This window comes from Lampetra fluviatilis, chromosome 5 (assembly GCF_964198595.1).
Source record: "Lampetra fluviatilis chromosome 5, kcLamFluv1.1, whole genome shotgun sequence".
NCBI lineage: Eukaryota > Metazoa > Chordata > Hyperoartia > Petromyzontiformes > Petromyzontidae > Lampetra > Lampetra fluviatilis.
The window spans coordinates 14,951,692-14,966,089 of NC_136279.1; the positions used below are offsets into that span (position 1 = coordinate 14,951,692).

Sequence of the window (14,398 nt, forward strand, 5' to 3'; positions counted from 1 at the left end):
TGCATATACTGTCAGAGCATGGTTTTTGGTATTTTCACCACAAGTATATGTGGTTAAAGCAGACATGATTCCTTGAAAAAGGTTTCAGTTTGGTGTTTTAACATCTTAACACCTGTTTGTTGCCAGAAAAAAGGGCGAACCCTATTCTTATATTTTGGTACTGGCAAAGGAGGTCCCATGATGTAGATGCTCACCCCCAGCGCTCATTACTCTGATAGTGCATTGTCTTTGTGCTGTGTACGCCTTTTGGCGTCATCTGGTCTAACACCGTTTGAGACGAGGCTAAAAAGAAAGCTGTCTCTGGTGTGGACCAATCAGTTTCAAGGACAATGCATAAATGATCAGAGTATTGTTTTTTGTTTGCATTTGACTGCAAGTATTGTGGTGAATGTAAACATGATTCCTTGCAAAAGGTGTCAGTTTTGTTGCCAGAAAAAAGGGGAAAACCCCTGTTAAGTATATTTTGGTACTGGCAAAGGAGGTCCCATGATGTAGATGCTTTCCCCGAGCTCTCATTACTCTGATAGTGCATTGTCTTTGTGCTGTTTGCCTTTTGGTGTCCTCTGGTCTAACACCGTTTGAGACGAGGCTCAAAAGAAAGCTGTCTTTGGTGTGGACCAATCAGTTTCAAGTACAATGCATACATTATCAGAGTATTGTTTTTTGTTTGCATTTGACTGTGGTTAATGTAAACAGGATTCCCTGCAAAAGGTGTCAGTTTTGTTGCCAGAAAGAAGGGGAAACCCCCTATTAGTAGTATTAAGTTTAATTGTCTAATCAGGTGATAATTGAACCTTATGACGGAACCCCGGGGTTCCGAATGAACGGAAGTCAAAATCGAAATAAATGTTTTTATCTTCTTGGTTCTTTCGGTAAAGTCACGTAGAAGGGAAGTAATAAAATAATAAAAAACATAATAAAATGAAATAATTATTTCAAAATAAAACATAATAAAATGAAATAATTATTTCATTTTATTATGTTTTATTTTTATTATTTTATTACTTCCCTTCTACGTGACTTTACCGAAAGAACCAAGAAGATGAATCCCTGCAGTCACGAAAGCTTTAAATCGAAATGTTTTTATTTTTGGCGACTCCGTCCCACCGCGCATATAAACGCCGCGACCCACGTGGCGCGGATCGTTCTGTTGTCATGTCGTTCAAGCGCAGCAGCGAGGACGAATGCGCAGAAGAAACAAAACTTTTAAACTTTGATTAGCGTATCGTGTAGAGCTCGTCGAGAGGAATAGATTGCCGCATCGTTCATATGTCAAGAGATGATTGCGTTTTTAACGAATCGCCCCTGATCTCCTAAAGGAACTCACTAAACCATCCTAATGCCGAAGCTGCCTGAGCCTCCGTGATGCTTTGCTGTATTATAAAAGCAACAATTTACACGAATGGACAGAGTATGCAGGTGCACTTTTATGTAAACACGAGAATTATCACAGTGGATCAAACGTACAAGAACGGGTTAGTGCGTATTTATCCGTTTGCGGCACTCGTGCAGCCAGTGGTGTAAATTTCACATTAATTTGGACGAGGCCAATTTTTGTTTTTTCCGTAACACAAACGACTGTGGTTGTTAACTTGCTCACGCATCGTCTCTCTGTCCTCCACGATGGTACCAGACGTCACTCTTACCCTCGAAGTAACTTCTCAAGATCACCTCTGCTTAGATGGCTTTGGACGCAGCTTTGGTACATGGGACTGTTTCCGCGTGCGAGCGAAATTCCATTCATAAAATGTCCATGTCAGTCTCTCTGTAGCGCAAACATTTCACTTCTCAACTGGTAATTATTTTATCATCCCCTGGCCCTGGACTGAGTCAACTTACAACCAAATTATAACTTTCTGAATAGCTATTCAATCTCTAAGCACTGTCATTTGGGATATCATAGTATTAATTTAAAGGGCCACAAATAAACATGAGTATACATTTTTCTATACATATGGATACTTAACCTCATCTGGCTCTTTTTCATGTACACTCAGACTAAAATGAGTATATAGTGCAAATTATTGCAATGATTGAAAGCGGATCGGGACTAGAGGGTAACCATGCAAGCCGTAATTATTAACACGTGGCTATGCAATTGTCACGATTTGATTTGAGTATCAATGCTTCTTTTACCATTATGAATTGTAGAATTTGTAGTGGCTGCGGCGGGTCACGTGAAAATATGAAAACACGAATAAAAGAATAAATTCCTATGCGCAGGATCCTGCCAAGGGATGTTTGACCAACTACTTTTGAAGAAGCATATTGCTTTCTGTGGGAAGAAAACCGTAGCTGGATAACACTCACCACATGTGCCAGGGGATAACACTCAAAAGGTTTGCAAATATAGGTTAATCAACCCATCTCGTTTTTGGTCGTCTCACAGCCCAGACAGATTTGCGAGCTTCACAAATCTGCATGATCATTATTAACGCTGTCTCACATAGAAACATATACAGTGCATTAGGTGTGCAATAATGCATTGCCTCATCGATCAAATTAAATTCTCTAAGCCCACATTACAGACATCGAATCACATGTGCACACCAACCACGCTGCAAAATTTACACGCGTCTCCGCGTGGCAGACACTACAACAACCGCACGCCATCTTCACTAATAACGAACGAGCGCCGGAAATGGGTGCCGCCCGGAGCCCGGTCGAGCTCCAAGGAGAAAGTCTTCGAAGTCACTGTCCCCTGGCCACCGTCGTCACGACCGAACACAAAGCGCAGTGTCACCAATGCATGCCAGGCCCTGCCGAGGAGAGGCCGAGGCCCTGCACCGCGTGACGCCTGCTGCCGCCATGGCCTGAACAGCTGTTGTGTGGTGGCGATGAGTACCAGGCCTTGCTGGCGTGCCATGCGGTTGAGCACCTCGCAGCAGCGCTCCGTCACACTGACGCTGCCCGGGCAAGGTTGGTCCATCCAATAGAATGCCGAGAGCCCATCGAGCACCAGCAATCCCACATGCGGGCGGCTCGAGCCCAAAAGTGGAGGCAACGCCACCTGTTCCTCTAGTGCCAGCAGTGTCAGTTCAAGCTGCGAGGCAGTGTGGCACGTGGCTATAGACAGACAGCTGAGGCACTCCCGTAGCGCCAGCTCTGCCGCAGCCTCATCATCATCGTCATCCGTTATCAAATCTCTGTCACCATCAACATTGCATTTATTTTCACAAACTACTCTGTTGCCACCGAGGAGGCATTGTCTGTCACCAGTGGGGCCCCCAGGGCCACTAGTGCTACCACTAACACAGTTCCTACTACCACCATGGCCTCCCCTACCACAGTCACTGCCATCAATATGGCCTCCACGGCCACCAACATTCCCACAGCCACTGGCACAGTTTCCACCTGTTTCTACAATTCCATCTGCACAGCCATCACTACCACCCACGCTGGCACCAATGTGGCTATTGGCCTGGTCGCCAGCTTGCCCTGGGCGTCGCTTGGCAGCACGAATTCGGCGTTCCAGCAGTCCGACGAGGCGCAGGAGGTCGAAGTGTAGGTCGACGTCGAGCAGGATGGCACGCATCCCCAATCCCCCCGCCTCCACGGGCAGCAGACAACTCGCCAGCAGGCGGTACACCACCTCCGTCTTGCCGCTGCCCTCTGGTCCATGCAGCTCAATCACGTCTCCTGCGAGGGACCCGGGAGATCGAGGTCAAGCATTCAAGGGAGTGGAAAGATGATGGGAAGGAATGTAGTTATAGATCAATGAGATGGGAATCATGGGGGTTTGGTGCAATGAAGACTAGTCACAGAGTCGCAGTTGAGTATCACAGCGTTAGGGTGTCATCATGTGGAGACTCACAGGGGTCATCAGATGTGAACGGGGGTTGAGTGACTCTGGGGATCAGTGATCAAGAGGACATTTGCAGCATCAGGTGGGAAGTCACAAGAAGCCACGTGTAACAGAGATTAGGAGACCACGAGCTTTGGAGCTCCTAAAGTCTAATAATAATTTTATGATCAGTCATGGGTGATCATGAGGTCAAGATTGAAGGAGCTCGCAGTTTAGTATTGCTCAGCTTTAGCAAGATCTCCTTAATAAAAAGTACTGTCCCAAGGTATAAAAACCAGTCTTCGAGACTGCAATTTGAAAATCCAATTTCCTGCTGCCGAGTCACAGGGGGATTCTGAACCCTCATTCCTGGATCCATACTTCAAGACATGGATCCTGAAATCCAGTCTGCCATCTTTAAAAACTAGTTTTGTGTCCTCAGGACTGAAATGTGATGGTGCCGGGGTTCCAAGGTCACTCACCGGGCCGTGGCAATCCTACAGGGAAAAGCTCCGTGTCGAGACTGCTCAAATTCATCCTTCCCTGCAGTGGGAGAAGTAGCATGAGAAGGGATTTCAGTGCTGCATTTAACTTGGTTATTCCCGAAAAAAGATAATTTTTCTCTTTTGAAGCTGTTAATTGGGTTACTGTAGTTAGACAGCAGTAATTAATAAAAACATGTCAGAATTAGATGTGGGCTACACAACTGTGGCACAGTGGGCTGTAAACCTGCACAAATTACATGAATTATATTTGCCGTGCTGATGCGAGTGGTTTTCCTCGTGCACATGCCGGATTATTACAGTTGGGAGAATATAATCAAATCTAATATGGAACAGAAAATGTTAAGGACTAACAATGGCAAAGCAATTTAACAGACGTCACTCATCTGCAAACGCAGCAGCGTTTTCGATTTAATACCGTGTTTGAAAGTAACGTTAAAGTCTTAGCTTTCTCATTAACCAAAGTTCAAACTCATATTGGATCGCGCACAACACAAAGCATAGAACAGGGGTGGGGACTGGGGAATCAGCCTCTTTTAACACTTTATACTGGCCACGCAATAACACACACACACACAGTCACTTCTGTTACTTCACGAGGCACTTCAAGATGAGGGGCAGACCCAGCAGATGCCATGGGCTGGCTGACTGGTAGATGACCGATAGATGCCACCCAGCCGTATCCCACCCCCAAATGTGCCAATTTTGTGCGTTTTAGCCGCCCGGCGCTCCGCTAGTTGTTGTGAGCGTCGCTCCTCTCCATCCTCATTACACACATAACACTCCCTACACACCCTACAACACACACACCACTTAATACACACACCCTACAACACACACACACACTACAGCACAAACACAACACTTAATACACATACGCACAAACACAACACACCACTTAATACACACACCCTACAACACACACACACACCACTCAATAACACTCCCTACACACCCTACAACACACACACGCACAACACTTAGTACACACACACGCACAAACACAACACTTAATACACACGCACAACACTTAATACACACACCCTACAACACACACAACACTTAATACACACACACGCACAACACACAACGCACAAACACACGCACAAACACTTAGTACACAAACACACCCTACACACACAACACTTAATACACACACACACGCACACACATTTACTACACACACCCTACACACACTTAATACACACAGCTGCTCGTGCCAGGATGGGTGCACCCCACCACCACGTGTGCTGTGAGCGACAGCCTCGTTTCCCTACAACGCATAAGCATAGGGGGGCGGGGTGGGCGCGAGGGGCGCGACCGTTCTATTGGTCGACGCCGGCTCACGTGACGGGCGCGCCTAAAGCGTGCTGGGAATTTCAGTGCGCGTTTCTCAGGTTTCCGCCGCTGCGGGGTGCTTGAATTAGTGAGCGAGTTGGTGAGTTAGTGAGCGAGTTGGTGAGTTAGTGAGCGAGTTGGTGAGTTAGTGAGCGAGTTGGTGAGTTAGTGAGCGAGTTGGTGAGCGGCGCTGAGACGTTTAACAGCGGACGGAGTTCAACTCGGGCCGGCGCGATCGCCTCCTCCCCCCAGGGCGGCAGTGCTGGGGACGTCGGCGTACGCGGTCATGTCGAGTGAGAACTTGCCTGTGGCAAAAGGTGTTTGTGGAGCGTTGTGTTTGATGACCGTGAGTGGGGTGTGTGTCCAGGTGTGTGTGGTGTGTCCAGATGTGTGTGGTGTGTCCAGTGGTGTGTCCAGTGGTGTGTCCAGTGGTGTGTCCAGTGGTGTGTCCAGTGGTGTGTCCAGTGGTGTGTCCAGTGGTGTGTCCAGTGGTGTGTCCAGTGGTGTGTCCAGTAGTTTGTGGTGTGTCCATGTGTGTGTGTGGTGTGTGATGTGTCCAGGTGTGTGTGGTGTGTCCAGTGGTGTGTGTGTGTGGTGTGTCCAGTGGTGTGTGTCGTATGTGTGATGTGTCCAGGTGTTAGTGGTGTGTCCAGTGGTGTGTCCAGTGGTGTGTGTGTGTATTTTGAAGATACTGTAATGTAGCGTGTTTAAGGTGTTTTTCGAGTGTATTTGGTGCATTGAGTTTTGTCATGGTAACACATGGTGTACTTATAGTGTGTAGGGTGGTTTGTGAATTGTGTTGTGTAGGGTGGTTATTCGGTCTGTTAATCGTTTATACTTTAAACCTCAGAAAAGTGAAGAAAACGTCAACTTGTCAAAAACATTAACTTGTCAGAAATGTGCAAGCTCTCGCGCCACGTAGAGCACGTGCTTTGCAGTGCACGCATCAGTGGCTGCGTGTTTTGCACCTGCTGTGTAAGCTTCATGTAGCCCCAAGTCTCCATAGCTGTCTCTTGCGTTCTTTCTGGCTTTTCGACCGTCTTAATTTCGCTCCCATTTGTGGAGTGCATTGTAGTGTGTCAAATATGTTGCGTTTAGAGTGCGGGTGGGTTATATAGATGCCCCACTTAAATAACAGTCAAGGCCACCTATCACCCATTTTCAATCGACGATATCAGGGGTCGGCAACCAACATAACCATAAGAGCTATTTTACTGGTAGGAACCTCCTGGTTACACCAGCCCACAGGGGATTATTGTGTCCGTCCGTCGTGCAGGGAGGGGCTGGGTGGGGAGGGGATGGGTGGGGAGGGGAGGGTGGGGAGGGGCTAGGTGGGGAGGGTGGGGGTGGGAGGGGTGGGGCTGGGTGGGGAGGGGCTGGTCACCCCGTGGTGCCCTTATAAAACTCAACGTTTAACCTACTCACGCCGGCTTGTGCCCGCCCTCACAGTCGGGCATATTTGCGGAATACGCCACGCCGCCGTTGACTCTGGCCATTGGTTACAACGTTCCTACCAGCTCCCTCCGCAGGAATGTGCTTTTCGAATTCAGTCCAAAAATTTAATTTTTCAACGGCCGCAATGCATGTGAATATGAGACGATGGTCCTTAATAAATAACGTCCCGAAGCAGTCCTTAAAGAGCCGCATGCGGCTCTGGAGTTGCAGGTTGCCGACCCCTGGACTATATTGAGAAGGGCAGCCTTCAGTGGTTGGGCATTTCTGTTGTCAGCAACCCATAGCACATCACTCACTGTTCATGTTTTCATCATAGCTGTAATCTGCTACATCAAAGAGATACAGGTATCACGCTGGTGATACCTGGATGGGGCTGCTAGCAAATATAAGAACTCTAAAGTTTTCAGAATCTTCTTCATCAGCGTCAGAACTGGTTTGTCAGCAGTGCCATGTGCTGGTTCACCACTTCAAACCATCTATGTCTAGGCCTGCCTTTCAGATTCCACTCTGTCCCATGTTCATCACCAAAGTAGTTTTCCTTTCTCATGATATCACCTAGCCATCGGAGTCGACTGTCAGGGTGTCCGATGTGGGCACCACTCTTGCCTTATTACTTTTCGTCAAAAAGCAGACATCCTGTACTCGGCATATCCATGTGCGCTGTTGACAGCGTGATTTGCCGTGATGTGTTTAGGATTCCGCCTGGCACTCGTGCAGATGCTAGTTTCACGTCACAAGCAGGAGAACCTGGCACATGCTCGTGAGCTGATATCGCGCGCAGCGCAGAATGGTGCACAGCTCGTCTCACTCCCGGTATCACGTGTGCCACATCACGCCCCGCACCACACTGCACTCGCCTATATCTCCGCGTACCACCACCCCACAATGCAAGCCGTGTATAACATATATGAGGGTGGCCCTACACCACGTCGACTGTAACCGGAAAACATAACTCACTGGCCCACTTTGACGTTTATCCCCCACTCGGCTTCCTTCAAGTTGTATAGACTGCTGGGACCAGTTCAGGACTGCTGGAACCGGTGGGGTAGACTGCTGGGCACCAGATCAATAACCATTTTAAGGTTTCACATACTCTTTCGCAGTGTAATGTCATAGTTAAAGAAGTACACGCTCAATGTGGTGTCTTCACTTAGAGTGGACGTTTGTCAAGGAGGAATACTCTACTTTGGAAAAACATCTGGAGCAAGTTGGAACAATCTAAGATGATATTCCATCAAGGCAGGATGTGATTATGGGTATGACCCCTTGCGACCCCCGCGTGGTGCATGCAGGAATGTTTCAACTGCCCGTACGGGACGCAGTATTTTGGCGAGTATGCGGAGACGGTTCCCGGAGAAACGAGCACCACGATTGCGGCGCTCGCCGCCGAGCACCGCATCACCATCATCGGAGGTGAGCGTCTTACAAGTGTCTCTCGATTATTTTCTGTCAGTCAACACATGGCAGCTGTTGATGAGGCTGGATGAAGTTCTTCTACTCTTTCCTATCCCTGGTCATGAGAATCGCTTCCTGTAACAAAAACTTTTCTGACTGTTAAGGCTTCTTCTTTGATGCCATAATTCGACCACTTGTATGGACAGCCTCTACTGTTTGTCCTTCCACATGACAGTACAATTTATTATTTTATCTTTATACGTGACTTTACCGAAAGAACCAAAGAGTACAAGGAGATCGATGGTAATATGTTGGCCACCAATCGATGTAAGTCTGGTCCACATTTTTGTTGTCATTAGATGTGTGTTCACAAAGCCGCCTGCTATAACAGCACCTCCTGGCCACCTCACTGCCCAACCCTTGCCTCCAATGTTCTGATTCTAGGCATACAACACACAATGCACGACTACACATGTCATATTTCTCATCCTTGGATATATTTAACAAAGTTTTTGCAGCTCATTATTCACTGGAAAAGGCTGCAAAAAGATAGCAGCTTTTGTATGTATCTTGAACTTCTTTAACAACATTAAAGCTGCAAAAGATGGTAGAGTTGATATCCCCACATATTGCTGTTATGTTTGTGGTCACATGTTGTCGAGTGAAGATGCATTTTGCTCAACGTTCTCGCATTCTGTTTTGTTTCCAGGGTCAATCCCAGAGCGGTCAGGGGATCGTCTATTTAACACCAGCCTCGTGTTTGGACCGGATGGCAAGCTGTGTGGCAAATTCCGCAAGGCACGCAAATACATAGCAGTCATTGCCCCCGACTGAAAACTTTACAGAACACCCCTGAAAATGAGATACAGTGAATCTTTTCATGGGCAAACAAACGTAATCATCATAATTTAAGAAAGTTACACATCATAATGATGGTGGCGATTGATGTTTAAAAAATTCCCTTAGATGCTGATGTTGGCTTTTATTATGATGGAAATTCTGTTGTAGGTGTTGATACATACAATTTTTGTCATATTTGCAGTGGCAGGCCACTTGGATTCACTCCCTGACAGTTGAACCAGTCCTGTGCACCCTCTTCACAAACCCATATGAACTTGCGTGGTAAAGCATGGTTGAACAACCTCCAGAATGCTGATCATAATTCAACTGATTGTCTTCTGCAGATGCATCTCTTTGACATTGACATTCCGGGAAAAATCACTTTCAAGGAGTCGGAAACGCTGAGCCCTGGAGAGGAACTGACAGACTTCACCACTCGTAAAATCATGCAACATCGCACCGTTCAACACACAAACGTCACGTGATACACCAACATCTCACCGCACAACACTGTACCTTTACAGTGTTGTTTATGGTATGGAGTGCCATATGTGCAGTCGGACATTGCTTTAGGTGATGTGGTTTTGTGTGTAATATGGATGAAGTATGTTGTGACCACCATGTATAAAACAGGCATTATAGGCCATTAGCGAGGTTAACTCATCCATTGTTACACAGTATGTCTATGCTCCCCACTGTCATCAACCAGCACTTACCAGCGTGGTGAAGTATGATCAAATAACTTGACGATATGCATGGTGTGGGGAGGCCCTCATCCAGCAGTGGATTGAAATGAGAGCTGTACATGTACTATTTTGTGGTAATGGGATTGTATGCAGTGTTGTAATTCGGTCAGGTAGCACTGTGGTTACAATGCTGCCACATTGCCCAGGTGTGTGGTCTTTTTCATTCACTGGATCTTATTGTGAGCTGTACAGCAATGTGGTAAAGTCAGTAGTGCTTGTTATATCAAGACATTGGCCCCTGCAATGGATATATACAGGAGATGGCAGTGTAGCAACAAAATCATTTTCTTGACTGTACTAAACTTTACTTCCATGTCGATTCACCCCACCTTTACTAACCCATGCTGACCAGTGTGGTGAAGTATGGTCATATTACTCTGCTACCTGCATGGTGCGGAGGAAGCCCTCATACAGAAGTGGACTGACAAACAAACGGCTGTGTACATACTATTAGCTCAGGGCGACAACGACGTAATCAGTGTTACCACTGTGCTGAGCAGGGAAACACTTTGACTTGCGGTATTGGCGTGTGGTGTTGTTATGTTACGTGGTGTTTCTCTGCCGTGTTGTATGTGATATTCTGCGGTGTATTGTTTGGGTATTGTATGTGGTGTGCTGTTTTACGTTGCTTGTGGTGTGGTCTCCGTTGTGTTGTTGTCATAAAGCAGGCCAATATGTATGTATACCGACTATAATCACCCAGGAATGTCCTTCATGCTCGTGACGTCACTCCACATCGCCTAGCCCCCCTCATTAATATTCATGAGAAGGTGACGTCCTCCAAATGGACACCCCCCACCTCATTAATAATCATGAGCAGGTGACGTCACTCCACATTGAACAGCCCCCCTCATTAATAATCCTGATAAGGTGACGTCCTCCAAATGGACACCCCCCCCATTCATAATAATTAGCGGCTAACGCCACTCCCAATGGGCGGCTGAGGCGCCTCCTCCCCCCTCCTCGGCGTCAACTCACAACCCTCACTACAAAGGCAGAACCCTCATGTCACGCGATCTCCGTAACGCTGCTGAGACATTAAAGTAAAAAGGACGTCGTGATGAACAAGGGATTATGACCTTAAAATGAAATAGGTCTGTGTCACCGCGCCCTTACATATTGCACACGCATTGATGCAATGAATATGTCGCGGTCTGATTTTCGCTTGCAAGTTTCAGATTTACTGCAATACACCTGTCCTTGGATGGGCAAAAGGCGAGTATTATTTGTTTAACTTATATCGGAGGTACGCTGGCCTGCCTTATGGGAATGTGGAATTTCCGTCACTGCCTCGGGGTCATCAACAGTGATGTGCTGCGTTGTGCTGTGGTGTGTGTGCATGCGTAGCATTCTGCAAGGTCGGGATTGCCATTTGCTACGACCTTCGGTTCCCAGAGCTCACGCGTCTCTATGCTGACCGGGGTGAGTGGTGCCGCGTGTGCATTGGGAGCCATTCCATTTGTGTGCCCAATGGAAACGTCTGTACTATTCATGCACTTAGCTCCCTGGACTTTAATGAAGTCTCTCATTGTGTAAGGACATATTTAGATAATTGTTTTATGGATTAGCTTGTTTCTCATCGCAGGTGCTGTTCATTGAGTAATGTTCCATGTGCATTTAGACTGGACGACTCCCGCTGTTTAATCATCACCAATGTTTTAATGTGAATATGTTACCAGCATGTACATTGTAAAGTAACCGTACAGGCTGGCAGTTTGTAAGTGCAAACAAGTGTTGACTTGCATGTGTAAAGACTGCCCCCTGCTTGTGTGTGGGTCAGGATGTGTAAGAGTTAATTGTGTGTCTGTGTGTTTAGGCTGTCACCTGCTCGTGTGCCCTGGAGCATTCAACATGACTACGGGGCCTGTCCACTGGGAGCTTTTGCAGCGTGCTCGGTGCGTTCAGAATTTATTTGTGCTAGGGATGGACAACTGCACTAAGCAACACCAGATATGGGCTCCCAGTAACCCACCCCTGCAGTGGCAGTGTTGTGTGTGTGTGGTGTGAATTGTATGGCGCTAACGTGTGCAACAGAAGCATTGCTATATAGTGCAGTATGGTAGGGTGTGGTAGCACTCTGTGGAAGTGGTGTTGCATTAATGCTGTGTTTTGTGGTTACGGTGTTTGGTCTAGTGTATATTTAAGTGTCCATAGGACGTGTATGCAATGAATGACATGTTATATAAGGTTTGCTTGGTGTTGCCATGGTGTGGTATAAGTTATGGTGCAGTGTATGGTGTGCTTGCACTGTGGTCTAGGATGTGATGGTTGTGCGGAATGGCGTGGTAATTGTGTGTTTTGCCATGTCCAGTGGTCACTGTGATGTCATGTGTAGCTGTGTTGTATCACTACTCATAGTGTGTATTTTATGGGGTCTTGATTGTATGGTGTCTGCTGTATGATGTAGTTCTGGAGTTGTGTACATGTGTTTTATTGTATAGTGATGGTGTTTGTGTGTGTTATGGTGTGTTATATGTTGTACAGGGCAGTTGATAATCAGATGTTTGTGGCCACGGTGTCTCCGGCAAGAGATGAAACAGCGTCGTACGTGGCCTGGGGACACAGCACCGTATCCTCACCCTGGTAACCCCTCCACACCACGCGCTACTCCACACTCTGCCACTCCGCACCATGCATGTTACGATGTGTGTGGTTGGTAGGTTGTCATTTGTTTTTTTCCCTCATGCGTCTAGATTATTTAGATTATTTTGCTGCTATAAATTTCTACATGATAAGCCTGAGCTATCATGTGAGCAGGTCGCTACTGAAAAAGAAGCTAATGGCTCGGTGGGCCTTGCTTGGTGGGACAGAAGTGGTTTAGTTTTGTTTGTGTATAGATTTGGGTGGTTTTATTGCCTTACCTGTGCTCAGCACTCCTATCGTTTTTGTATTTGTTGTTGTAACATTCTGACATGCCGCTACTGGACATCTGTGGAAAATATCTTTATAGCTCATCGGATTCCTCCAGTATAAATAAATATTCTGATTTGTATAGTGCTGTAGTTGGCATGGTTTGGGGTGGTTGGTTTGGTGTAGATGGTGTGGTACGCTGTGTCCTAGTTTGGTTTGATGTATTTTCTGTGTGATTGTGTGGATTTTTCAGGGGTGACGTTATTGCTAAAGCTGGACATGGGGAAGAAATTGTGTATGCTGATATTGGTAAGTATCTCAATTTCACCACAAATGCATAACACATCACATACCACAATTCAGGTAATACAAAACAGACTTTGCATAACTGTCACATCATACACCACATCTCCACATCTCGGACTACTTACATTGTTTTTAACAACCCTACCCTCACTTCATATATACAACTTTCCCCTCTCATTAAGTGCAGCTCAGAGACACAGCAATAGTTGCTTTGCGAGTGTAATTGAGTTGAAGGTGGCATGCGTGTGTTGTTGTGTCTTTGTATGTGTCTTGTTTAGATTTAAACAGAATGGAAGAGGTGAGACGTCAGATTCCGGTGCGGATTCAGAGGCGCTGTGAGCTGTACCACTCGCTGGCAGCAGCAAAACCACAATAAACAACCTCAGCTAACAAACAAACCATCAACTCCCCCACAAGTGGCAATTCCACCACTCTCCTTTAACCACACTTAATCCACCCTCAACCATACACCGCCAAACACAACATATAACTACACTTCACCATAAACTGCACTGCCACATAAACTAGGCACACAGCAAGACATTAATCGATTAATTAAGAAAAATGTATTCTCTCCCAACACATGCGTTGATTGCTGTGTGATAAGATTAATATATGCCATGCATAATTTGTTCACCTAACTCCTGCAGCCACAAGAGCTGCTACATGCACCGCACTTAAAATAAAAATTATCAACTGTTGCGTTGAATTACATCCCCACAATTGTAATGTATCGAATCTTGAGGGGGGTGAATTGTTGCAGGCCTATTATCGATTGAGATGAAGCACTTTATAATAATGGCATGGCTGTGATGGTCTGCTTGATTATTGAAGGGGAGCAGAATAAAATTAGCATCGACCTTAAAAACAGATCTGTCTCCTTCACTCAGCATCGCACACCCACAGCAGCCTACGGTGCGCTCGGACTGAATGTGTACCCTTGTGTGCTATTTAACTTGCCAATCGAACCCCACACGGTCCCCTCCACGCGTTAACAATGTTATGTGTAACCCTTATAAGAGCATTTTATGGCAATCTTTTCCATTGGTGGCCCTGAGCCCGGGGTTGAAATTCCTACCGTCCCTCGGCATGGCCAAGTTTAGAGCAATTATTGTTGAAGCTGATCACAGTGTGGTATTAATGTTATTGATCTTAGGAGGGATGATGAACTGAGTTGATCT

The 14,398-nt window shown here is 46.4% G+C and overlaps 2 protein-coding genes across 4 annotated transcripts; one reads left to right on the top strand and one right to left on the bottom strand.

Moving 5' to 3' along the window:
* Positions 1-1,957: 1,957 nt before the first annotated feature.
* Positions 1,958-5,526, bottom strand: XRCC2 (X-ray repair cross complementing 2). 2 transcript variants are annotated; one of them, XM_078856200.1, is made up of 4 exons: positions 5,481-5,493; positions 4,880-5,331; positions 4,267-4,327; positions 1,958-3,639 (listed from the first exon to the last, which is right to left on the bottom strand). In XM_078856200.1, exons 2-4 carry the CDS (start codon positions 4,922-4,924, stop codon positions 2,594-2,596), a joined length of 1,152 nt encoding a protein of 383 aa, XP_078712326.1. In that variant the 5' UTR covers positions 4,925-5,331; positions 5,481-5,493; the 3' UTR covers positions 1,958-2,593. The 2 variants fall into 2 exon arrangements, with proteins under 2 accessions (XP_078712326.1, XP_078712327.1); XM_078856201.1 differs by lacking the exons at positions 4,880-5,331; positions 5,481-5,493 and adding an exon at positions 5,496-5,526.
* A 125-nt stretch (positions 5,527-5,651) lies between these two features.
* On the top strand, positions 5,652-14,221 carry NIT2 (nitrilase family member 2). 2 transcript variants are annotated; one of them, XM_078856897.1, is made up of 10 exons: positions 5,652-5,918; positions 7,775-7,893; positions 8,373-8,493; positions 9,185-9,273; positions 9,660-9,753; positions 11,409-11,483; positions 11,878-11,956; positions 12,546-12,644; positions 13,165-13,220; positions 13,496-14,221. In XM_078856897.1, the coding sequence occupies exons 1-10, from the start codon at positions 5,912-5,914 to the stop codon at positions 13,591-13,593; spliced, it is 837 nt and encodes a 278-aa protein (XP_078713023.1). In that variant the 5' UTR covers positions 5,652-5,911; the 3' UTR covers positions 13,594-14,221. The 2 variants fall into 2 exon arrangements, with proteins under 2 accessions (XP_078713023.1, XP_078713022.1); XM_078856896.1 differs by having other exon boundaries at positions 5,652-5,942; positions 13,496-14,220.
* Positions 14,222-14,398: the final 177 nt, after the last annotated feature.